This window comes from Pseudozyma flocculosa, assembly GCF_000417875.1.
Source record: "Pseudozyma flocculosa PF-1 unplaced genomic scaffold scaffold00019, whole genome shotgun sequence".
Classification (NCBI taxonomy): domain Eukaryota; kingdom Fungi; phylum Basidiomycota; class Ustilaginomycetes; order Ustilaginales; family Ustilaginaceae; genus Pseudozyma; species Pseudozyma flocculosa.
The window spans coordinates 392,511-416,473 of NW_006920887.1; the positions used below are offsets into that span (position 1 = coordinate 392,511).

Below are 23,963 nucleotides of genomic sequence, written 5' to 3' on the forward strand. Positions count from 1 at the left end.
CGGTGGCCGTCTCCTGGCCGTGACGCACCATGCCGTCCTTCCATCCATTGGCGGCGGGGCTCGATTGCGGCGAAGGGCTGGTGGGAAGGTTGGCGCTGAGTCCGCTCGGGTGCGAGGCTGACGACGACCAGCCAGACCACGAAGTGCTGCCGCCAGGGCCGCCAAGGGCGCCCGGATAGGGGCGCGACGACTGCGGCGGCAGCATGCCGGACGCGTAAGCGTGCTCGCCGCCGAATGAGGGCCTGCGCGGGTCGGGCCCGGCCATGGGCGGGCGATAGGTCGTCATACCGCCGTTGAGCTGCTGCTGCTGCTGTTGCTGCTGCTGCTGTGCTGGCGTGGGCTGCTGCTGCTGCTGTTGCGCCTGCTGCGGCTGCTGTCCGTTGCTCGGGCTCCTCGAAAAGACCATGTTGGGGGCCAGCGAGTAGCGGCGGTAGGCGGAGTCGGCCGAATAGTCGATCGGACCTCCATTTGTCGTAGCGGCGGCCCCAGAGGGACCGTTTGTGACCACATCGTCGTCGTGCGGCCGCTTGCCCAACGAGCTCTGGGGGAATTCGTATCCGCCACCGACCTGGTCGATGCCCATCGACGACGACGAAGACGAAGACGCCGACATGCCGGACCAGCCTAGCCGGCCCATGCTGCGCGTCTCTGGCAGCGGGGGCGGATTGACGCGGCGGTTCGACTGGAGGCCCGTCGCCGACCAGTGTTGGCCGCGCGCATCCTGCGACGCCATGTGGGCCGCCGGGTCAGCCATCTGTCCGCCATGGTCTTGCCACCAGGTGTTGGCGGATGCGTCAGGCCCGCCTGCGACTCGGCCGTGGGTCATTGGCGGGTAGTCGCCGCCATTGATGGCCCTCGAATGCGGTGGCACCAGCGGCCTGCGGGAGTAATCTGGAGCGCGAGAATGACGGGCGGAAGCAGGAAGAGGGACAGGGATCTGGGCATCAGCGGCGGTGGCCAAGGCTGACGATGCGACCGATGGGAGGCTCTCTGCTGCCCGATGCTCACCTCGAGAATCGGAGAGCGACGGAAAGTCAGTGCTCGGCCTGGTCCTGGGCGCGTCGGCGCCGGGCAGGCCGGACGGGGCGGGTTGCTGCGCATAGGGGGCTGCAAAGCCCGAGGCGGCCCCGTTGCTGCTGTTGCCGTGGTCGTTGGAGTAGCCCGATGCCACCTGCGATGACTGCCACATGGGCTGCACGAACGAAGGGTCGTCGTAATTGCCCTGGAAACCCATCGTCATGGCCACCGTCTCGCGCGGCACCTCCCAGTTCGAGGTGGCCGCCTCGACCTCGTGCGACTGGAGCGGCATCGGCGCGTAGGGGTCCGAAGCGGTGCGCTCGCCCTTGCTGCCGGATGAAGAGGCAGCCGAAGCCGACTTGCCCTTGCCACTGCCGGACGGGTGAGGAGCGCCGATGATGCTCGACATCAGGCTGCGCATCCCTTCGCCCCAGGGGCTCGAGGCGGTGTGGTCCTGCGTCCGCGACATGTCGTCGTGATGCTGCTGCTGCTGCTGATGGTGGTGGTGGTGGTGGTGATGGGTCGAAAGCGATGCGTACGGGCGCGCGTAGCTCGAGCTGATCGGCTGGCCGTCGGTGCTCCCAGGACTCATCACAGCCGGCGTGCTGACGCCCGACGACGAGGTGTAGGTGAGGGCGGGGCTCGCAGCCGACGAGGGCGACTGGCGCCTCCGGACGTGGTGGTGGCTGTGGTGGTGAGGGTGGTCGTAATCGCTCCCGGAGCCGGTGCTGCTGCTGCTGCTGCTGCCGCCGCCTGTGGGTGCGTCGTTGGCGGTCGTGTGGAACGGCAGCGGGTTTCGACGAAAGTCGGTCGATTCGTCCCTCATGACGCAGCCCAGGCTGGCACTCGTACGTGCCTTTTGAGACGCTGACTGGCTGGCGAGAGGATCCGGCCTTGCTCTAGTAGGCACGCAGGAACGTGTGTCGGCTTGCCAGGAAGCGCCGGACGATTTAGACAGGGAGGCGTCGCTGGCCGAGCCCGGACGAGCGCTCTGGAGAGGCGAGATGGGACGGAGGAATGGGTTGGGGATCTGTGCGGGGCGGCCAGGTCAAGAGAAAGAACCTCGCCCTTTTTGTTGCCGTTGGGGTAGGCCAACGCGGAGGAGCCAGTCTGCTGAGGCCGTGGTGCGGGCAACGCCGACGCTGTCGAGGGCAAAGGGCCTTCTCGGAGAGGAGAGATGCTGCGAGCCGTCTGCAGCGCGGTCGGCGGCGTCGTGGGTCGCGAGCGATGCCGTCTTCGCTGTCGTCGTCGTCGTTGTCGTCGTCGTCGCCGTCGTCACTCTGAGCTGCCTAGGCGGGATCGCAGGGCGGCGAGGAGGCGGAACCAGGGCGGCGTCGGCGGGACGGCGGAGACGAGCGGCAGTGACGATGTAGGGAGAGACGGTGCACGCACAAAGGGGAGACGAGGGGCGAGGTCGGAAGGCGAAGGGCGTGGCGGCGAGGTCGGTAGGGCCAGCCAAAGCCAGCGGGAGGTATTTAACAAAGGGCAGGCAGGTCGTCCTGCCTGGGCGGCGGCGGGGCGGGTCGGGGGGCAAGCAAGGCTGATGTGGCCGAGTGAGCGAGGGCTTCGCGTGCATCTCCCCCTCTCGCCGGCAGGAATGATGGCCATACAGGAGAAGAAGGCGCAGGCAGGCGAGGATGTCGTCGGAAGGGGGCGGCGCGGAACGAGGCCGGGGTTGCCTGCGTTGGGCTTGGCTCGGACGGACGGGCGGGGGTCAGAGGCCAAAGTCGGGCAGGCAGCGGGGGGGCAGCGAGGGTTTCGGACGGCGGGCCCAACCTGGGTGGCTGGCCAGCCATCCGGCCCAGAAACGCCAGGCGAGCGGAGAAAACGCGAGCGAGGGAGCGAGCCAAAGAGGAAGGTGCCGGTTGGTGCCAGGAGCACGGTGGTCCGAGCTTCGACTCTGGCGTGGCCAGCCAGGCCAGGAGGCTAGGCTGGATCGTCGAGCGAGCGAGCAAGCAAGCAAGCAAGCAAGCAAAGCAGAGCAACCTGGCAAAGCTCCATAAGCTCTCCCCGGCTGGCCCGCCTCCCAGCCTGCCTTTCCTGCCCGCCGCCGGCCGTCGAGGAGGCAGGCAAGGACGTACGAGGAGGCATCAAAAAACGTTTTGCCGCCGCCGCTCCGGTGTTTCGTCTGGCCCGAAGGGGGGGAGCTCTCGGGGGCCAGTAGGCTGCCTGGCTGGCTTCACGAGGCTCCTCACCTCGCTCGCTCCTCGGTCCTGTCCCCTGACCGCCCGCGCCTGTGCCGCTCGTCTAGACTAGAGTCGACGTGGCTTTTGATCTGCTGCTGGATGCGCAGCTGGCAGGCGCTGTCCGACCATTTCGGACGGCGGCAAGAGCGAAGGCGGACACCGTCGGGGCGTCGGCATCACCCACCCGCGAAGGTTTCGCGCCCCTGCCTCGTCCTCCTCCCTTAGCCGACGAGAAGACACACGTACAGCTGGCAGAGGTACCGATCACGGATCGAACGATGGGTCGCTCGGTCGGTCGGTCGGTCGTTCGGTCGGTCGTCCGGTCAGGTCGGCCAGCAAGTTGGCCAGGGCCTCGACGAGAGCCCGCCGTCGACAGGTCGCGCAGGCCGGGTCGATGGGGGAAAGAGGAAGGCGGCGGCGAGGCGTGGCGGCGGGCAGATGCAGGACAGCTTTCCCACGGAGGCGCGAGAAGTGGCAGCTGGTGGAAAAATCCCGACACCTGGGTCGGGCCGGACCCAGAGACACGAGCCAGGCCCGCAAAGAGCCACCTCCATCGGACCACGTCTTGCTTGCTTCTCTGGCTTCTTGGCGGCCGGCCAGCACATCAGAAGAGCTCCCCACGAGCAGCGCCGCCTCGTATGATATCACCTTGACCCAGCCTCGTCTCAGCTGGGAGCCGCCTCTGTTCTGTCTTGGGCCCATGCCATCGAGGATCCGGCGCCCCCCGGACTGGCAAGGCCGCGAGCCTCTCGCGAAGAGAGGCACGGGCCGGAAGAGCGCACGCGGGCAACCGACCGGGGCGGGCCGAAGAGGCTGCTGGCTGGCCTCGATCAACCAGACTGGCCGGCAGCTGGGCACCCGAAACAGGCACGACGGAAAGGCAAGGCCAGCCTGCCGGCCAGCAGCGGCCTCACAGAGCCGGCCGTCGTGTCGGTGGCGAGGCGAGGCAAGGCGCGGCGAGCGAGGCGAGCGAGGTCTTCAGCCCCGGGTGTCGTTGCTGCAAGGGTTTTCGCATGCAGGCCGACCCATCAAGCAAGCAGAATCGATCCGGGAACCAGCTGCTGGCTGGCCTGCTTCCGCCGCCCACGTCGATTCCCACATGCGTGCGCGAGTGCGTGCGCGGGCCTTAGCCTAGCCTCAGAAGGCGCACCACCGCCCGCACGGCATCTTCTCTTAGCTTGGACATCTTCCCGAACAGTGCGTACGCACGTCTTCTTGTTGGCCGGCGTACACGAGGCTAAGGCGACGGAGAAGGCAGGTGTAGGAGGCAGAGCAAGCACGCACGCACGCACGCCTTTTACGCCGAGGGGCTGGCGATTCGAGGCCGGATGGGCATCTCCGAGACCTAGATCGTCTCTCAGCGCTAGGCCAGGCCCGCTCGCTGGCCGGCCGTTCAGAGCATATGCATGCTCGCTGCTGTGTTGCTGTGTTGTCCCAGGCACGATGCATGATGGAGTGAGATTGCGAGGTGGCAGCCGGTTGGCTGGCTGTCAAAGAAGAAGCAAGCTGCAGTACCAGCGAGGACCGTCGCAGGGCTGCCTCGTCGGATCGGTTGTCGTGGCATGGCCGCTCAGTCCTGTACACATCGCCACAGAGCTGAAAGCTCGGTGGCTGGACGACGCGGCAGCCTGTGCTGGAGGTGCACACGGATCCTCGGAGGCCATGCTGCGCGGTCGCTACAGCACGTAGTAGTCGGCGAGCGTCCAAGCGGCGCGACATGGCTCGCTGCTCGCCGTTGCGTCCTCGAGTACGCCGCTGGCAGCGGGCGGCGGCAGTTGCCCGTCCCCGACAGCTTGACTCCTGCCACGGCGCCATGATGCAGCTCGCCCTGAGGCCTCACTTGCCTGTCTGCCTGCCAGCCTGCCAGCTTGCCTGTCTGGAAACAGGTGGCGGGTGTCAGTTTTGCCATGACCGGGCCACGACAGCTGACGGAGGGCAGAGGGAAGATCCGTCGTATAAGCGGGCATCCAGGTGGCTTGGCTGATCGCTCTCCGAGGGAAAGCGCCGGTCGGCGAGGAGGCATGCGAGCCTTCTCTCGTGCGTGCGTGTCTACACACAGCTCCGTGCGGGTCAGCATGGAAAGCGGACCATGAGTGTTAGAGAGCCTGGCTGCTCTCATGCAGATCACGTCTCCAGGCAAACGAGATGGCCAAGCGGTACCTTGAGCAGGGTCAGATGCGAGGGGGCAGTAGTTCGTGGCTGAAGCATGGAGGGGCGTCGCGGAACGGACTGGGCGAGCCGGGGAGGGCTCGACAGGCCAGCCAGGCAGGTCTTTCCATGACTTGAGATGGGCAGCTGGCGGTTCCAAGGCTTCGCGGTCCAGAAGAAGCAGGCACAAGGGCATGACTGGCCGTGCCAAAGAGCGGTGCTGCGGTTGCTGGGGTGCTCGTCGCTAAGCTACTTGTCAGCTCACCGGCATCGCCATCATGTCCAGCCAAGGGCAGCCAATCGGGTCGAGGTGCCTGCGTGTCAAGGCTCAGCAGAAAGAGCGCCGCTCTCGACGACACGCGAGCAGGCTAGGTGGTCTTGCTGATTACCACATCGGCGTCGCGTCCGTCCCAGAACCCACGGCAACCTCGACCTGATCCTAGGACGACGAGGAGAGGCTCGGGCTGGGCCCTTGCACGAGGTAGGAGGACGTTTAGGCTGGGATGCTGGAAGAGAGGGGGGGCGGCCATCTGCCGCATGCCTGGAGGGCGAGCAGCGAACGAAAAGGTGTGGCGGCCGAAGGTCAAACAGCTGAGAGGAGTGCACGTACGGTGCGGAGAGAAGAGTGGGTGTGAAGGCGAGCGTGCGGGAGCAGGTTGTCCGGTAGGCCTGCCTGCCTGCTTGGTTACCTGGTTGCCTGCTTGCTTGCTCCAGCTTGCGCTGCACTGCATTTCACATGCCTTGAGCATGACTTTCTCCGTACGCCGCTCCGCTTCGCGTTCGGCATGACCGGAACGAGGCACATGCCTTCCGAAGAGCGCCTTCGACAAGGGAGCAGCTGCCTCTCTAGCTTGCCTGCTTGCTTCTTGTTCTTTTTTTTTTTTTTTTTTTTTACCTTCTGCCAGCGCGAAGCAAAAGCTGCTCGCACCGCCCCGTCAGCTGAGCACCGCCGTGCCCATCGTCATGCCATCGACCGAGCATCCTGGCGTCTGCTCTTCGACGCGCTGTCTTTCTAGCTGCTCTCATGCGACGCTTGCTCCGCGTTACCTCCCTTGCGGCGCCGTCGTGTAGCAAGGATACACGCACCGATAAGCAAGACCACCGTAGGCACGGACAAAGCATGAGCGGGCCGCGCGAGAAGCACCTCTGGCGCTGACGATGCTGCTTGCTTGCTTGCTTAGCTCGCTGCTCCCAGCTTTCGACTCCCCGCTCGCTTTCTCATGAGGGCGCCACCAACCGCACACGCGCAGCCGACACGCAGGAGGGTGTCTGGCGCCTGCCTGGATATGGGTGCAGCAACCGCGTCCGCTTGCTGCCGCCGACCCCTTTTTCTGCCTCGGGAGCAGCCGTGGGCGACTGAATGGCTCAGACGACGACCATCGGCGGCGTCGACAACGTCGCCGTCGGCCCGAGGATCCTGATCGTGGTACAGTATGGCTTTCACCCGACCATTACCAACCGCCCGCCGCTTCTCTTGCTGAGCCTCCAGAGCCGCGGATCTGACCTATTGATCGTCGGGCGCACCCGCTGCGGACCAGCCTCGATGTCCCGGAAACGAGGCTGCCTTCCATGTCGACGGTTGTGCTCGTGGAGAAGAGCAGAGCGGTCAGAAGAGCTAGTACGGTCGCACGACGCGCGCCTGGCAGCAAGGACTTGCCGCAACTCTTGTACGACGCTCGCAAGCCGATGGCCTGCGGCAGGCAGGCAGCTAAGAGAAGGGTTGCCCTGACACCATCCTTCCGCACGCACGCCCGGCCGACTGCTGCCAACTCCAGCCGAAAGTGGAGGGAGGGAAGCAGGCGGAGCGAATGGCGTGTTCTGCTCAGCGGCAGGAGGGCCTTCCGAGACGCAAGCCGGCCGCAGGCACGGAGCTGTGCAGGATTTCCTCGCCCGACGTTCCATCGGGAACGGACGGAGCGTGCCCTCCCAAGCGCGGGCGAGGCTCCAGGGGCCTTCCTCGGGGCAGCAGAACGACGGAGAGGGGCTCACATGGGAACAGAGGCGCACGCTTCGGAGACGGCTCCGCCTGGCGTGACGACGGGTTTGCCGGGCGATTCAGCACCGGGGCTCAGATACTGCGGCAAGCCAAAGGTGACTGTCCTACCGAGTAGCAGCGTCGAGGCTGTCGGGAAAAGTCGCTCCTCAGCACCGACTTGTCCTGCTCAGCAGTCGGACGATCCCGCCTAGAGATGTGATCTGTGGCATGAGTTCGTCAAGATCGAGTGGCGTTTCTGCGCGGTGAGATGGAGATCGCGGGACCAACCTCTGATGGTCGACACCTGTCCCGGTCGCCGCCTGCTCTTTGCTCGTTCAGCTTCGCGAGCTTCGCCAAGCCCCGCCGCCTTCGGTCGGGCCGTGCTCCGTCGACGGTGGCTGCACAGCGCACCACGGCGGAAGAGAGTCAGTAGTCCCGCGCGGATCGGAGCGATACCGAACCATGCATATGGTGTGGGCAGGGGACCGGCCTATGCTGTTGCGCATCTCGCTGGCTGACTTGCTCCTGCATCGTATGCAGACTGGCCCTAGCTGTTCTCGCCCGTTGCCTGGCCGACCTGTCCTGCCGCTTCGAGCCAAGGTGCGTCCGACTTCCCACGCCACGGCGCACGCTCCCTCGCTCCCTCGCTCGCTCGACGACATGGATGGCAGCTGCGCCTAGCGTGCTGCGTGAGTCGGCCGGCATCCCCTGCATTGACACCGCGCTCGGGAGCAGCCGTGCAGCGCAGCGCATGCCTGGGTGGGACAGGTTCGCCAGTCGGATGCTCGGCGTTGAGCAGCTGGCCGTTTCGGCAGGCAGCGGCCAAGGCAAGAGGGGCGCAAGACAAAAGAGCGACGAGGCAGGCGTATCGCTCGCCGGCTGTCGTTCTCTTTCTATGTATCTCATCTTCGTTGTGCGGCGCAACACTTATCCACCGCAGACGGGCAGCATGGAGCCGGCCAGGGTGGGAGAAGAAGCGAGCTTAAGGCTGTCCGAACCGGTCACGGCGGAGTCCGGACGGGCAGCCGGGCGCTCCGGTCTTCCGTCCTCTTCCCGCCCGCTCCTTCCGGTGTTACCCGCAGTTGGCCACCAACCCTCCCAGCGCCTTACCGCCCCTGGACTTGTGCTTTCTTTTTGTCGTAGGCAGCAGTGCCCATGCTCACAACTCCAGGACCCGCTAGACTGCATCGCTCTCTCATGGCGTCCAATTCTTCCCCGTCGTGGGCTCCTATTCTACCTCGTCATGACCTTCTATTCTTCCATGTCAGTTGACCGGCTGCCGTCGAACCAGCACCCCCTCGAACGATATGCAGACTTGACCGGTGTCGGTGACCCCAGAGAATGGGAGGTAGAGCAGGCTCGATCCGTGTCCAGGCCGCGGCGTTTGCGCTCGCTTCTGCCATCCTCGCCGCGTATGTAGCTTTACGTGCGAAGCATCCGCTGCCGGGCTTCGACTTCCCTCGAGCAACCAGGCGGCAAGATTGCACCGCAATGAGCGCCGGAGCTTGACAGCTCAGGCCGTCCAGGGCGTAAATCTGCCGTACTGCGACTCGGACGACGTGCGCTCGTCGTCCTGTCGCGTCGTGTGCCGGAGCGCGGATGATGCCCACAGCCCGTGCCTTTGACGACCCGACCTCGGAGCACACGCGTGGTACAGCCTGCACTCGCAGACTCGCAGTGCTTCCCCCGCGCTTTCGCTGAGAGATGACGGCAGCCGGCTGCGACGGGGATCAGCCGGGTCGGGTGCTGGGCAGCAGCGGCAGTGTGCGCGGAACAATGGTTAGGGTGTGTCACAGCCATGGCACAACGTGACGGACCCACGACGACGATCTCGACATATATTAATTAGGGAGTCCTGCCTGGCCCTTCCGACGTGTGTGCTGTACCTAGCCATCGCTCGTTCCACGACAGCGGCAGGAAAGTCGGAACTCTAGCGGTGACGCCGGAAAGACGAGCCTGAGCCGGTCCACACCACTTCACGACTTCTCTAAGCTCGTGGAAACACCCTCGGCGTCGACGGTTTGCCCCTCTCTGTCTCTCTCTTTCATCGACTGATGTACGCTGCGCCTTTGGACTGGCCCCGGCGGTGCGCTCCCGCCGACCTGTCAAATGGGGGAGGTATAGCAGTACGCAGGCGAAGTACGCTGCCACGGCACCTTCGCGTTGCCGATGCGGGCTGCTGCCTCGAATTGTCCCCACGCCCGCCGGCACCGCACACATCGGCAGGCGTCAGAGTCCGTGGTCGGGGGCACCAATCAAGCACCGGAGGCCGCAAAGGCGATGTTGGCCTCGCCATCGCGCCGGGCATGGTCGTCCTGTGCACCGTACCGTACAGCTTCCTGGTCAGCTGGGTCGGTCCTGTTCAGCCCAAGATGTGGTTGCGTTCGCCGCGCGTGTCTGACCGCGATCGCTTTGCTGATCTCGCCGAGCTTCCTGAGGCAGTCCGCGATCGACCTCGCCCCGGCGTTTTGACCCCGTCGCCGTCGGTCCCTTGCCGGCAGAATACTACCACGACCCATCGCAGCTCAGCAGCGTCACCACGGCCGATCCGGTGCAACCGCTGACACCGCGACCGACCAGAGGCATGATGTTTGGTTGCCTGGCCGTGCCAGAGCGAATGGTGGTCGGTGGTTTCGTGATATCGCTTCGGTGCCGTTGCCCACATCGCGGCCGACGAGGCCTCCATCCGTGCCGTGCCAAGGAATTGTTGCGCTGGAGGCGGCCTCGAGTGCATGACCTGGCGCCCAAGCCAGGCACGGCGATGCTCGTACAGATAGAGGAGGGACAGCTGACTGGCCTGGCCGGGCAGTCCAACCCCGCCCGCCTCTTTTGCTCTTCCCCCGTCGCATGGACGTGGGGGAAGGATTCAGCCGAGTGATGGGTTCGGTGGTGGCCGGTCTTTCCTGCCTTGCCATGCTGGCGAGGTGCACTTCGAGCAGACGGCAGGTCCGACGGAAAACGACGGCGCCCGCCCGTCGATGGAACCTGGGTGTCTTGCCATCTGTAGCCCGGCTACGGCGCCCGGCCTCGCCGGATCCCTTCGACCTCTTGGCCTCTCCTTCTTCAGCTGTCGCTCGACGGCCCGCGCGCACTCGGTGGGCAGACAATAATGATGCTGCGGTTCCAAGTGCAGCGACAATGGCGACGGGCATCAGAGTAGTGCATCACAGGCGGCACGGGCAACTGCGTCGCGAGGCGGTCGAGGAAGGCAGATCCCAGCGTCGCGTCATCAAGTCAAGATCCCGGCGCCTCGTCAAGAGCATGGACCCGGGAAGTGTGAGCGAGGGCAGTCACGCCCCCTTTCCTTCGGTCGAGCCGAGACCCTCGCTTAGCGTCCCTGCCCCCCCTTCGCTCCGAGATGGACGATGCAGGAACATGCTGCGGACAGGCCTACTGTAGTTAGGTGGTCTCGTCGGTCGTCGATGCCCTTGTCGGTCGTCGTCGGATCGCTGTTGCCGCCTACAGTACATACCAGGTCAGCCACCATCGTCCAGCTCCGTTGATGACGGCCACGTCCGTCCTGATTCAGGGGGACCGTAGGGGTCTCGCATCCCGAAAAGAAGAAGCAGAATCGAGCCAAGGCTGCTGACGCTCAAGCAACCCCTCGTCCAGTGTCGACACTACTGCAAGCGGAACGAGCGTCGATGCTGACGCCCAGCCTCTCTGGTATGGCAGTGGAGGGCATGGCGACGGTCCAGGCGATGGTTTTGAGCTGTCGGGCGCCTTGGACAGTCGAGGTCAGGTCGTTTGCGGCGTGGCATGGCCGCACGCGCGCACGCCTCGACCATGACCTGCCATGGAAGAGACCGAGGTCGCAGGATCAACCTTGCCAGCACGCCGGAGAAGGCAGGCAGGCGGCCCGGCTCAGGCCTGCCAGGCCAGCGTCGCGTCTCACGAGCGCACCGTTCCGCGTCCGGAAGGCGCACTCGAGATCTCGATCTCACGATGCGCCCTTCCTTGCCTAACCTGTCTCTTCGCCTCGACATGGGAGACGAGAGCTCACTACTCTGCTTGAGCAAGGCTGGGGCTGATTCAGCTCTGCGCGACATGGATCGCACAGAAGAGGCCAAGATCACAAAACATCCCATAGGGTCAAGCGCGAGCAGTCCGTTCCGTGCGGAAGCAGGGGAGCAAGGTCGCCCTCCCTGTTGTGGGTACTCCGGCCTCATAGGGCGAACCGCCTGCTGGCTCTGTACTGGTATGTCTGGTCCGCGGCGGGCCAGTAGTAGCGAGGTGAGGCTAGCGCGACCAAGTGTAAGCGGTCGGGCGTGGCACGCGAGCAAGCTCGGGGTTTTCTTCAGGAATCGGCCTTCCGAGCCTGCTTCCCACGCTCCCGACTGCGTGGCGGCCAGGCAGGTCGCGGGCTCGGGAAGGGTCCGGGAACGAGGATCGCGAGCTACACCTGCCGCGAGGCCGCTGGTTTGTGCTGGGGGCCAGGTGCTGTAAGTCCCGGGAGGGCGCTGTCTTTGACGAGGACATCGATTCTCGGCCTGGCCGTCCCGACGAACGGCGCGGCGCCACCCCGTCGAGGGGGCCTCCGGACGCAATCAAACGTCGTAGGCGAGCTCATCGTCGCGCCCTCCGCCGCCGTCGTCCTGGTCGAAACCTGGTGTGCGCACCCTTGCTTTTGACATCGCCACGATGGCTTCCGACACCTCTCCTCCCGTGTTTCGGAAAAACTCTCGGCCGCCAGGCGACCTCGACGCCCTTTTTGCCGTACGTACGTACAGCCATGCCGGCGTATCATTAATCCGAACGAGTCGCAGGAGAAGGGCGGAGGGCTCGACCTCTGGTCTTCCGTGCCGGTAGAGCAGCTGCTGCGCGACAAAAGAAAAAGGAAAAAAGGGCAAGGCCGAGATCCACTGCTCATGAACGCCGATCGTGCTTGCATGGCGAAATCATGGACCAGGCTCGGTTGCAAGGTCGCCGAGCGAAAGAGAAGCCTTCTTTCCCTCCCAGCGTCCACATGCAGAGAGGAACGGACGGCGGTGCACAACGCCGCCTGCCTGGGAGGCAGGATCAGGGCGAGCTAGTCGCCACCGCAGAAGGTGCGTGCGACGTGATCTATGTATTTATGTACGGTATCTGGTGGTCCTGCTGGACGGACAGCACCGGCTTTCATGCCCCGTCCGGCATTTTGAGCGTTCCACGGAGGCTGCTATAGAGTAGCATCGCCCTCGACGCCTGTGCCTGCATAGCCTGGCATGCCGTCTGCGAGCGTGTGCACATACACGCTCGCTTCGCAGTAGTATCTCGTGGGCGGAATCTTTGCGAGCGGTCCGCTGGACAGATGGACAAAGACACTGACGACACGGAACGTCGTCCACCGAAGCGTCTGGCGAGACACGAACCACCATCTCGCCATGTGCGCGTCTCTCAAAGACAAGGAAGGCCAACTCGGCCCGGGTCGGTTCGGCGCAACACTCGCTGTCGAGGGCTGAGTGAGTGCATGCCGCAATGGGTACGGTGCCGGTACACACGGTAGCAGTGCAGGCTTACGGATCGAAGACCTCCCACGTCTTTTGTTGGCTGGCGGTGCCTTTGCATCGCAGCATGCTGGACACCGGTACAGGTAGCGCTTGGAAGGTTTGGCGAGCCACTCAGCTACCTATCCGAGAGCGGTGACCTGGCACTCCAGCGTCTCTTGCCCGTAGCCTGCGCCAAGCCAACGCAGCGACACCCTCCGACGCTGTCTCAAGCCTGAGAGAGCCAGGAAGCGCTCTGTTCGGTTCGCGAGAAACGACGTCTGGGTCAGCGTGCGGGCTATGCGACCGTCCCGTTTGCCGCGCTGCGGACCGTTCCGGCCTTGGACCGACTCCGGGAAGCCTGGGCCTCGAGCATCACGAACGACTCCGGGCAAGCCGAGCGGGCAAGGCAAAAGCCGGCATTTCAGGGGGCGAGTGGACTGGCCGGCGAGGATCGACACCCGGGGTCGTCTGCCATCACGGAGAGCATGTGAGTGCAGCGCTCAGCATCGATACATACCGGTATCGAATGAAGGGACTCCTTTTGTCGCCCTCGCAGCGGTAGGCACGGGACCCGATACAGTGTATTGAGGGGTTGGGAATGGCCGACCGGAAGACTGATCTCGAAGCCCCGACTCGGCTTGGTGGAGTCGAGTGGCCCACAGAAGACGGGGGTTTCCGAGACAGACAGACAGCAAGACCTGCCTCCCTGTACTGCACTGTAACCGACCGCGACGGAGATTCGCGAGCAAGCTTTTCTGGGACGACGACGACGACGACAAAGGCGAGGCGAATGTCGCGCGGCCTGCCAAGGCGATGAAGGCAATCGTCCGAGCGGAGCGGAGTGATGACGACGGCGACGGCGGCGACGGGAAGCAGGACGAAAGAAAGATCGGGGGCTGGCGGGCGGGCGAATCGACGACCCATCATACGTGGTTTCCAACTCAGACCATAACTTAGTCGCGGCTACTGCAGAGACGAGGGGCTTCGTCGACGCTGAGGCCCCTGCCGGACATGGCCGTCGCTAGGCCACGCTACTCATCCGTGCCATGACCGTATCATGTCCGCTTCGAGCAAAGCCGTCCCTGGTGTCCGTCGATGTCCGCGAAGCTGATCTGGATCCCTGCCCCGTCCGACCAATCGAAAGCAGCAAGCCGCGCGAAGATCTTGGATACGGTAAGCGGTACGGGCAAACCTCGGGCGACGAGTCGTAGTCGGACGAGGTGCGGTGACGCTCCGGGCCTCGATTGGCGCCAGGTGTCTCAGGGCGAAGCCAGCGGCGGCTAAAGCAGCTGGCCCTCCCCTTCAACGTGAGTACACATGTACGTGCGGTGCTGTGCTGTGCTGCAAGTACGAGGGAACTGACGCCCATCTGTCGTCGTGCAGCGGACGTTTGGTTGGCATGGGAATGGGCAAGCAGGCCAGGCGCAGTACATACTGTAGGAGTAGACGTTGATCCGGCTAAACCGCTTCGCCCACGACCAGGCAGCGGGCTGCCACCGAGGAACGAATGCTGTGGCGACCTGGCACCGCAGTACGTCGTCGGGCCAGGGCCGGGGCGGTAGAGCAAGTACCTGGTTTGGGCGTCCATACAGCTGAGACGAGACGCACGGAGAGTGCCGGCCTTCAGACAGAGAGACGAGGGCAGTGCGACGGCAATCTCTTGTCCTTTCCCCCACTCGCACGATGATGGGTAGGGTACGTGTATGACGGCCTACAGTATCGCTTTTCCCGTCTTGTCTTGAGACCGGAACGGCTGGGCCGGCAAGGGTCAAGGGGTACTTACCGCCCTGGCCTAGCCTAGCCTAGCCCACACGTCTAGTTAGCCTAGACTGGACGGGTGACCCAAATCTGCGCGATGCCGGTCGTGAGAGTTGGCCTGCCTGTTTGTCCGCATGAACTACCGGGCACCTCACCACACGCCCAAGCAGGCAGGGCGACAGAGTACTTAGCTTAGTCTGCTTCTTCAGGCACCATGCCACGCACCTGCCAACACCACAGCCTGGCCATGCGCCGAGCCCTCGTTCGTTGTACATACACCGTACACCGTACACACGTCGCTCTTCTTGTCTGCGCGATACATCACCATGACGGGGGCCAGGGCGGGCGAGCGAGCGAGCAATCGACCATCCAGTGACCGGCGTAGGTGAGGCCTTCGCACGCACGCCACCAAACGAGACCGATCGACCCGACCACCGGCGAAGAGAATCGACGGTTTCTGCATCAGAGGGACGCGGGAATTGGCCGGCGGCGGAGTGAGCACGCACGAATGCACGCACGCACGTTGTGGGATGCCAAGTCCCGTTACACCCATCGCGCCTCCGAAGCTACGGTAACCCCGCCTGCCAGGCAGGCCCTTGAATTATATTGATCATCGCGATGAGGGCGGCACAGAAGCATCACCTTCTGTCAAACGGCAAAGCCAGGTTCTACCTGGGCCTGGGCCTGACGTGGCCCCTTCGTTGTCCGATGCAGAAACTCCGACCGTTTTTGTCGTCTCGGTGCGCCTGGCCGCGTTCGAGAAGGCCAGGAAGGGCGCCACCCGCTCCTGCCGGCTGATCCCGTTGATTGCCTTCAATAGCCGGCGGAATGGGGCGGAAGAAGGCTTTTCCGTTTTGACGGCGGGGTGGCGCGTGGTGCGTCTCTTCGGATCCGCAGGCTTGGGTTGGCGGCACGACCTCGTGGCAGCGTCTACCTGGTGACGCGCTGTGTCGCCTTCAGATGGCTCCGTACCGTGCCGTATCGTACCGCACCGCACCGCACCGGGACGCAGCGCACAGACGAGGAGGATACGGTCGGTGTACCCCGAGGCTACTCCTGCCGACCGACAAAATGGCCGGGCAGAGATCGACGGCGAGTCCGGTCCGGTCCGGTCGAGACGGTGTGACGAGGCGGGTGTCTTCTACCCAGGGCAAGCAGGGGTCGATGCGATGTGGCCGCGAGGTCCCGTCGGTGATCGGCAGCCGGTTCGAAGTGCACACCACGAGCGAGGAGCGCGAGCCTCAACGCGGCGGCCGAGCGCCTTGCGTCGAGGCCGCAGAGTACAGCAGTCAGGCTGCACCCTCATCTCGACCGACGACGGCGCAGTGAGTGGGCGGGACAACGCGGGCGATGAGGAGCGATGCGGCGCATTAGCATTATCCTGAAGTGGCAATCTCTAGTGCGAAGTGCTGCGGCGACGGGAGCGAGGGACGACAATGTCTATGGGAGAAAAGAGGGCAACTTGCATGCGTGAGATTGCGCTGAATCCATCCGGGGTGATGACTTCGATGGGCGCAAGATGTGATGTGGTGCCGCCTCCGTGGCAAATGCGAGCGTACGGGCGTCGGCGTCGACGCTAGGTCGCCTCGACGGCGCCGACGGGTACGTCGACCGTCTCTCCGAACCCGACGCGGCGCAGAGTGTCCTGTGGCTCGCCGCGCTTCTCGAGCTCCCTGGCCAGCTCCCTGGGCGGGTCGTCCCACCGCTCGTCGCTCATCTGCCACGTGCCCCAGTGCATGGCAAACGCGCGGCGGGCGCCGACGTCCTTGACCACCTGGACGCTCTCGACGGCGTGCATGTGCTGGATGGCCATGTGCCAGCGCGGCTCAAACGACCCGATGGGCACGGCGGCCACGTCAAACGGACCCAGGCACCGTCCGATGGCGGTGAAGAGCGAGGGCGAGTAGCCCGTGTCGCCGCAGAAGAACAGCCGCGCCTCGGCCGCGTCGGGCCGCGCCGGCGGGGGCGATACGCGCACGCTGTACGAGTTCCACAGCGTGCGGTTGGTGTCGAGCGGGGTGCGCGCCGACCAGTGCGTGGCGGGGACGGCGGTGACGTCGAGCTGGCGCGACGTCGACGTCGTGTCTGCGTCGGGCGAGGGCGATGCAGGCGAGGTCGAGGTCGAGGTCGAGGTCGACGACCGGCGGCTGCGGCTGCGGCGGACGGGGATGTTGAAGGTCTGGCGCGTCGAGGCCCACCAGTCGAGCTCGGTGATCTGCGATGCGCGGATGCCGTGCTCGACGAGGAGTGGCGTGAGGCCCAGGGGCACGATCCACTGGACGCTGGGCGGAACACGGGGCAGGATGTCGACGTCGAGGTGGTCAAAGTGGTTGTGGGTGAGGAGGATGACGTCGATGCGGCCCTGGTGCACCAGCTCGTCGAACGTGCAGGGCATGGGCCGCATGCGCGTGGGGCTAAAGATGCTCTCGAGCGGTTGCTCGCCGAACACGGGGTCGGTGAGGACGGTGAGGCCGTGGATCTGGAAGAGGCAGGTGCTCTGGCCGATCCAGGTGAACGTGATGCCTTCCTCGACGGCGGCTGGGGCGGACGAGGGCGACGGGGATGAGGCGGGCGTCGCCAGCGATGCTGGTGCGACGTGCCTTTCCCTGCCCTTGTCGACGACGACAGTCGATGCATTGGCGCTGGCGGCGGGCACAGGGAGGACGCGCCCCCACAGCCTGGCGTGGTCGATTTGGTGCACGGGGAGGAGCTCGTCGACCCTCTTTCGGCCTTCTGGGCTGGCGAGGTCGCGTTTGAGGCCGCCGTCCCACCAGATGCGCGGCTTGTAAAAGAGGCTGTAGAAGCCCTTCCAGAGGACCCACTCCCATGCGCCCTGCTCTCTCCACTCGGGGACGACGTTTGCCCACCTGCCGAGGATCTTTAGGGATGCGAAGCGGTTCTGGATCTTTTCGATCTCGTGTTGGGATGCGTTGCCGTACCAGCCGTTTGGGCGGGTCTGGGGGTTGGTGTCGACGAGGTGGGGCTGTAGCCTGTGCTGTACGTGGTCGAGGTCGTGGTCGTGGAGGTCGTGGGCCCTTGCCTTTCCCTTGGACGAGGTGGGTGTGGATGGTGCGTGGGAAGGCGAGGAGGGAGAGGGGGGCGAGGAGCGCGAGGGCGAGTGCGAGCGAGAAGTGCGTAGCGAAGAAGACGACGACGACGAAGGGTGGGACGACGACGACGAGGGGGTGGCGCGGGAGAGGACGCCGACGCGCTGTGCGACGCGTGCGCCTGCGGCGAGTGCGTGTGGCGGGAGGAGCGGTGCGAGGAGCGGGTACCTGCGTTTGCGCCTGCGTAGGGTCGTCTTGCGGATCGTCTCCTGTGCAATGTAGTAGATGCCCCAGGCGCAGATGTAGATTGCGCCGGCGGTGAGGGCGACCGACTGGATGCGCCTGCTGACGGTGGTGGGCTGCATGGTGGGCCAGAAGGGTCGGATGCCACGTTGATCCGAGTGGGGTTCCCCGTCGTCGTCGTGGGTCCGGCGTGGTGGCCAAGGGGCGTTGTCGTTGGTCGTGGGTCGTAGGTCGTTGGTCGCTCGTTGGTCGAGGGTGGTTTGTTTGGCCTTGATGGTGGCGAGGGGCCAAGAGTGGGGGGCAAGGGGGCGCTGCCTGCGCGGTTTGGCTTTGCTGTCTTTTTTTCCGCGTGTTTAATTTGGTCGCGGCTTGCTTGCGGTTTTGCCCGACGACGAGTGGGACCCTGGCAGAAGGGGGGTTCGGCCTCTCTCGCTGGCAGGCAAGTCGAGCGAGGTGGAGGGAGGGATGGCCCCGGAAGCGAAGGGCGGCGGTGCCGTCAGGGTCCAGTCAACGCCCCGCCGGTCAGGCCAAGCCGCCGTCCGAGACAAAGGGACAACCCAACCGCTCGCACGGCCTTGCCGCTCGTCGCCGCCGCCTTCGAAGCTTCCCTTTGTCCTCCATCCTCGTCGTCGTCGTCGTCAGTCGTCTCAAAAGTCGCCACGGTCTTCGAACCAGCAGCAACAAAGGGCACACGCCACTTCCCCTCTTTAAGCCCTCGCCCTCGCCCTCGCCCTCGAGCGTCCGCAAGCGGTCCCTTCCCCCTCAACCACCACGACCTCGTCCTCCTATCTCCCCCCTCCTCCTCTCTCCCCAAGGCCAACTCTCCGCCCCGTCAACATGCCCGCCACCACCTACCCAACCTGGCCCACGCCCACCGACAACATATACTCCACCACCACAGACGACCAGCTCGAGACCGAAAACGACATACACGACCTCTTTGCAAAGCACCGCCACCCCTCGCTCAACCACCGTCACCCCTCGTCCTCATCCCCCTCCTCGACCCAAGGCCGCCTCCCCAACCCCTGGCACCAAGATCCGCCATCGGCCACAAACACCTCCCAGAACAACCCTCAAGATGGCACTCCCACCCCGCACGACGCACCCGCACCCATCCCGCCGCTCAACCGCCAGGCCCACCTCAACTTCCTCATCAAGCAGATCGACCCGCTCCCCGCCTCGTTTGTCGGCTTCGACACAAACAGGGCATGGCTCCTCTACTGGATCCTCCACTCTTACGACCTCCTCTCGGCCACCCTCGACGCCAGCGGCAGGGCACGCGCCATCGCGACCCTCGTCTCCTTCCAAAACACCCTCACCGGCGGCTTCGGCGGCGGGCCAGACCAGATCCCACACCTCATGAGCACCTTTGCCGCCGTCCTCGCGCTCGCAACCATCGGCGGCCCCGGTCCCTGCCCGGACGCCGACGACGTGCGCAAGGGAAAGAGCATCGAGATCGGCAAGGGAGGATGGGACGCCATCGACCGCCAGAAAATGTACCGCTGGATGCTCTCGCTCAAACAGCCCGACGGCTCCTTTCTCGTCCACGAAAACGGCGAGGTCGACGTCCGGGCTTCCTACTGCGTCGTCACCGTGTCCACCCTCCTCGGCATCTGCACGCCCCAGCTCGTGCGCGGACTTGGCGACTTCATCGCCAGCTGCCAGACCTACGAGGGCGGACTCGCCGCCGGATCGCAGCCCCAGTACGCCTACCACGCGGCTGCGACCTCGACAGCGGCGACGGGCCAAATTCCCTACCTGCCGGATCCGCACGCCTACCGCCCGCAGCTGGGCGAGGCCCACGGCGGCTACGCCTACTGCGCGCTCGCCACCCACCTCGCCCTATCTCGCCTGCCCTACTGCGGCGACGGTCCCATCCTCCCCTCGCCCTCGCCCTCGCCCTCGCCGGCGCTGGCGCCGTCGGCAACGACGACGAAAACGACGAAGACGAGCTCGGCGGGCGACCTCGACGTGCCGCGGCTGGTGCGCTGGGCGACGTCGCTGCAGGGCGTGCCCATCGAGGGCGGCGGCTTCCGCGGACGCACCAACAAGCTCGTCGACGGCTGCTACGGCTGGTTCTGCGGCGGCGGCCTGTTTACCGTCCTCAGCCCCGTCGTCGAAGAGTACGAGCGGCGAACCAAATCCGCAGGCGTCGCTCACCACGGCCGCGACGGCGACGAAACACCGACGATGCGGTGGCTCGACAATGGCATCGACAGCCTTCCGACCCTGCCGCCACCCGCCGCGGCGAAGACGAAGACGACGCAGGGTGAAGTGCGCTCCGACTCTGAAGATTCCTGGACGACCGACGAGTCGATCCCGCACGGTGCCGCTGCCGCTGCCGCTGCCTCTGCCTCTGCTGCCGCCGCTGCAACGGGCTTGGGCAGCGAGGGCGAGGGCGAGGTGGATCGGGATCCAGAAGTGCTGTACGACCGGGTAGCGCTGCAGGAGTATATCCTGATCGCGGCGCAGGCGCCCAAGGGCGGGTTGCGGGACAAGCCGGGCAAGCGACCCGACGCCTACCATACCAACTACAACCTGTCTGGTCTCTCTCTGGCGCAGCACCGGCTCAAACCCAGCGAAGCTACGCGATCCTCGTTGCTCTCCCTCTGGAAAGATGGAGGTATGGGGAAGGAAGAGGAGCGGGGGTGGCGGAAAGAGGTGTACCTCTCTGCCCTATCTTGGACGTTGGATCCGCGCGACTCGGTCATCGTCGCCGGTTCCGACGGCGAGAGGGAGAACAATACCCTCCAACCCACCCACCCCCTCTTTTCCATTACCTTCCCAAAGGCCAAGGCGTTTATGGATTGGTCGTATGCTCAGATGGTCACCAGGTAGCCATTTCGAGCCGAGCCCGATCCGAACCGTCGTGCTCCACCGGACCGCACCGTGGAGAGCGACAGACCAGGCCAGGCCAAGACAAAGCATGCCATCCCCGCCCATCGAGCTCGAAGGTTCCCCCCCCTCCTCTCTCCTGATGCAACACAATGCAAAGTCCAGACCATGTCGAGCCCATCCAGCCAGCATCCCGTCTTCCCCCAAACCACGGCTGTGACTGCAATTTCTTTGGTCTTCTTTTTTTCGTGTCGATGTCCGTCGACGGGCGGGGGAAGGGGAGGGGGGAGAGAGAGAGAGAACCTAAAAGCACAGGAGGCGGGGCGCGAAAAGAGGAAAGAGGGTGGCTACTCTTGCGGAAGAGGGAGGAGGGCACACGAGGCAAAGGGATCCGAGGGCGCGGGGCTTGAGCGGAGGGGCTCATTCGAGGGGCTCCTCGCCCTCCTGCTCGTCGGCGTACTGCACGCCTCCGTCCTCCTCGATGTACTCCTCCTCGTACATCTCCTCCTCGCCCTCGATGCCCGCCGACTCGTACTGCTGGTACTCGGCGATGAGGTCCTGGCATGGGCCGATGGCGGCGACGGCGGCGGCGAGTCGGATGTTGAGACGAGAGAGGAGAGAGAGACAGAAGAGCAGGGCGTCAGCTCGGCCGCAGGAGAGGAAAAGAAACGGCACGGGTGCGGCGACGCCACGGGACGGGACTCACCATCAGGTTCGACTCGGCCTCGGTAAACTCCATCTCGTCCATGCCCTCGGACGTGTACCAGTGCAGGAAGGCCTTCCTCCTGAACATGAGCGAGAACTGGTCGTGGGTGCGCTTGAAGAGCTCCTGGATCGACGTCGTGTTGCCGATAAATGTGGCGCTCATCTTGAGCGCCGGCGGCGCAATGTCGCACAGCGACGACAGCACATTGTTGGGGATCCACTCGACAAAGCCCGAGCCGTTGCGCTCCTTGATGTTGACCATCTCGTTCTCCACGTCGCGGCCGTTGACGTCGCCGCGGAAGATGGCGGCCACCGTGAGGTACTTGCCGTCTGCGGGGCGGAGGGAAAGAGCAGTAGGGGGTCCCGAAGATGCATCAAGGTGCGCGAGAAGGGCTTAGCAAGGAGCAGTCGGCGCACATGAGACGTCATCTCCGTCGAACTCGACTCACGTCTCGGGTCGATGGCGGCCATGATGTTCTTGGGGTCAAAGCCTTGCGCCACCAGCTCGGGCACCTTGAGGCTCTGGTAGGCCTTGCTGCCGGGCGCAACGAGCGGAGCGAAGCCGCAGGTGAAAAAGTGGAGACGCGGGAAGGGAACCAGGTTGACGCCCATCTTCCTGAGGTCCGAGTTGAGCTGGCCGGGGAACTGCGGGGCGAGACGAGGCGATGCGATGCAGGGCGAGGAAAGGACGGGAGGGGAAGCGAAGCGAGGAAGGCGCGCGGAGAAAGAGCAAGAAAGCACCGAGGAGGGCCAGACGGGTCAGCGGTGCACGGCGATTAAAATGGACGAGCCTGTGGGACAGGCGGCCAGCTACGGCAGCGCGTCCACGTCACTCACGCGAAGCGTCGTCGAGCAGCCGCTCATGGCATAGCTGATGATGTTGTTCAGGTCCCTGTACTTGGGCGCGTTGGTCTTGAGCGTCCGCTGGCAGATGTCGTCTGCAGAAGCACAGAGACGAGGGAACCAAGGTTAGCCGTCGTCAGCCGATGTGCCAGCGTATCGCCGCCATCCGTCCAGCCCTCGCCGCATCGAGCCTCTTGTCGGGCATCGATGCGCACAGCCCCAGCCACTCACAGAGCGCCTCGTTGTCAAGGCAGAAGGTCATGTCCGAGTTCTCCACGAGCTGGTGGAACGAGAGGGTGGCGTTGTAGGGCTCGACGACCGTGTCCGACACCTTGGGCGAGGGCAGCACCGACCAGGTGGCGAGCATGCGGTCCGGGTACTCTTCGCGCAGCTTGGTCAAGAGGTTGGTGCCGAGGCCCGAGCCGGTGCCTCCGCCGAGCGAGTGGAGCAGCTGGAAGCCCTGCAGCATGTCGGCGCGCTCGGCCTCCTGCCGCGCCACGTCGAGCACCTGGTCGAGGAGCTCGGCGCCTTCGGTGTAGAAGCCCTTGGAGAAGTTGTTGCCGGCGCCCGACGCGCCGTGGATGTAGTTGTCCGGCCGGAAGAGCTTGCCCAGCGGTCCCGAGCGCATCGTGTCCATCGTGCCGGGCTCGAGGTCGACCTGGACCGCACTGCAGAGGCAGGCGCAGGCGAAGGGGAACAAGGGCGGAGAGACGTGTACGGGCGGGGGACTGGGTTAGCGGCGGGCGGGTCGAAGGCCGTTGGCGGTCGGGGCGAGCGGCGGGCCGGCGGCACTCACCGAGGCACAAACTTGCCCTCCGAGCCGGTCGGCTCGAAGAAGACGCCGACCTTGCTGAGCTGGGCATCCTCGTTGGTGCCGATGTATCGCTGGCGGTCAGAGAGAAGGCAGTTGGACGGGCGGAGATAGAAGGGTGAGCGACGGGTTCTCTCGAGAGGGCCTAGGGCCGCAGCGGGCGAGACTCACGCCGTCGCCATCGAGACCGTGCTCGTCGAGAAGGACCTGCCAGAACGAGGAGCTGATCTGGTTACCGGCCTGGCCGGCAGCGAATCTGCGGGGTCGTGGGCAAGAGAGAGAGAGGCAGAGGCGCGCGGCAGAATCGAGCCGATGGAGCGGATCGTCAGCGAGGCCGGGGGGCGGATGAATGCTGTCGGACAGAGGGTCGAGGCGTTGGCACCCACGTAATGAGCTCGCGCATCTCGATGTGGACGGAAGGAGCGGTGCGAGGAGCCTGGACGGGAAGAGGCTGCGAGGGGCGCGCGCAGCGTTGGATCTAGGTCTTGGGAAGGGGCCGGAATGCGGGTGAGGGCGCTCGTACGTGATTCGGTTAGGTCCGAGAGAGGGCGATGCGATGCGATGTCCTCAAAGGTGATCTCTAGGGGCGAATAGGATCGGCAGTGCCAGGTGTGACGATTGCCGCGGGGATGGATGGGGTGGACGGGTGGGTGGTGGCGGTGAGGGTAGAAGCGCGTGTGTGACCAGGAAGCCGGGGCCGATATCTGAGCAGCCTGCCTGTTGATCTCCTTCTGGCGTGAGAAGGCGGGCGCGGCCAGGCCAGACCACCTTGGCCTGGTCTGGCCAGGCAGGCCTGCCACACGCCCAGGCTGGGGCAGGCTGGGGCAGGCAGGCGGGCAGGCGGTCAGGCTGGGGCAGGCGTTCGTGTTGATCCGCACGCGCGCTCTCGCCTGGAGGCCTGGCCTGGCCTGGCCTGGCCTGCGCTTG

The 23,963-nt window shown here is 65.1% G+C and overlaps 5 protein-coding genes across 5 annotated transcripts in view; 1 reads left to right on the top strand and 4 right to left on the bottom strand.

Moving 5' to 3' along the window:
* PFL1_06897 (uncharacterized protein) overlaps positions 1 to 1,843 on the bottom strand; it is a gene marked incomplete at both ends in the record, with an annotated part of 3,251 nt that extends 1,408 nt beyond the window's left edge. The window contains 2 exons of the mRNA XM_007882983.1: positions 29 to 891; positions 1,009 to 1,843. Of these exons, the coding sequence (XP_007881174.1) occupies positions 29 to 891; positions 1,009 to 1,843 (1,698 nt within the window). The remainder of the gene's footprint in view (positions 1 to 28; positions 892 to 1,008) is intronic.
* A 2,930-nt stretch (positions 1,844 to 4,773) lies between these two features.
* Positions 4,774 to 5,547, bottom strand: PFL1_05387 (uncharacterized protein; the record flags this gene model as incomplete). Its single annotated transcript, XM_007882919.1, has 1 exon — positions 4,774 to 5,547. The coding sequence occupies one exon, from the start codon at positions 5,545 to 5,547 to the stop codon at positions 4,774 to 4,776; it is 774 nt and encodes a 257-aa protein (XP_007881110.1).
* Positions 5,548 to 16,128: 10,581 nt separating this feature from the next.
* Positions 16,129 to 17,964, bottom strand: PFL1_05388 (uncharacterized protein; the record flags this gene model as incomplete). The annotated part of the gene is made up of 1 exon (XM_007882920.1): positions 16,129 to 17,964. The coding sequence occupies one exon, from the start codon at positions 17,962 to 17,964 to the stop codon at positions 16,129 to 16,131; it is 1,836 nt and encodes a 611-aa protein (XP_007881111.1).
* Positions 17,965 to 18,679: 715 nt separating this feature from the next.
* On the top strand, positions 18,680 to 20,680 carry PFL1_05389 (uncharacterized protein; the record flags this gene model as incomplete). The annotated part of the gene is made up of 1 exon (XM_007882921.1): positions 18,680 to 20,680. One exon carries the CDS (start codon positions 18,680 to 18,682, stop codon positions 20,678 to 20,680), a length of 2,001 nt encoding a protein of 666 aa, XP_007881112.1.
* Positions 20,681 to 21,097: 417 nt separating this feature from the next.
* On the bottom strand, positions 21,098 to 23,439 carry PFL1_05390 (uncharacterized protein; the record flags this gene model as incomplete). Its single annotated transcript, XM_007882922.1, has 8 exons — positions 21,098 to 21,235; positions 21,384 to 21,712; positions 21,832 to 22,027; positions 22,220 to 22,320; positions 22,457 to 22,893; positions 23,022 to 23,110; positions 23,208 to 23,292; positions 23,423 to 23,439. The coding sequence occupies 8 exons, from the start codon at positions 23,437 to 23,439 to the stop codon at positions 21,098 to 21,100; spliced, it is 1,392 nt and encodes a 463-aa protein (XP_007881113.1).
* Between the last annotated feature and the right edge of the window lie 524 nt (positions 23,440 to 23,963).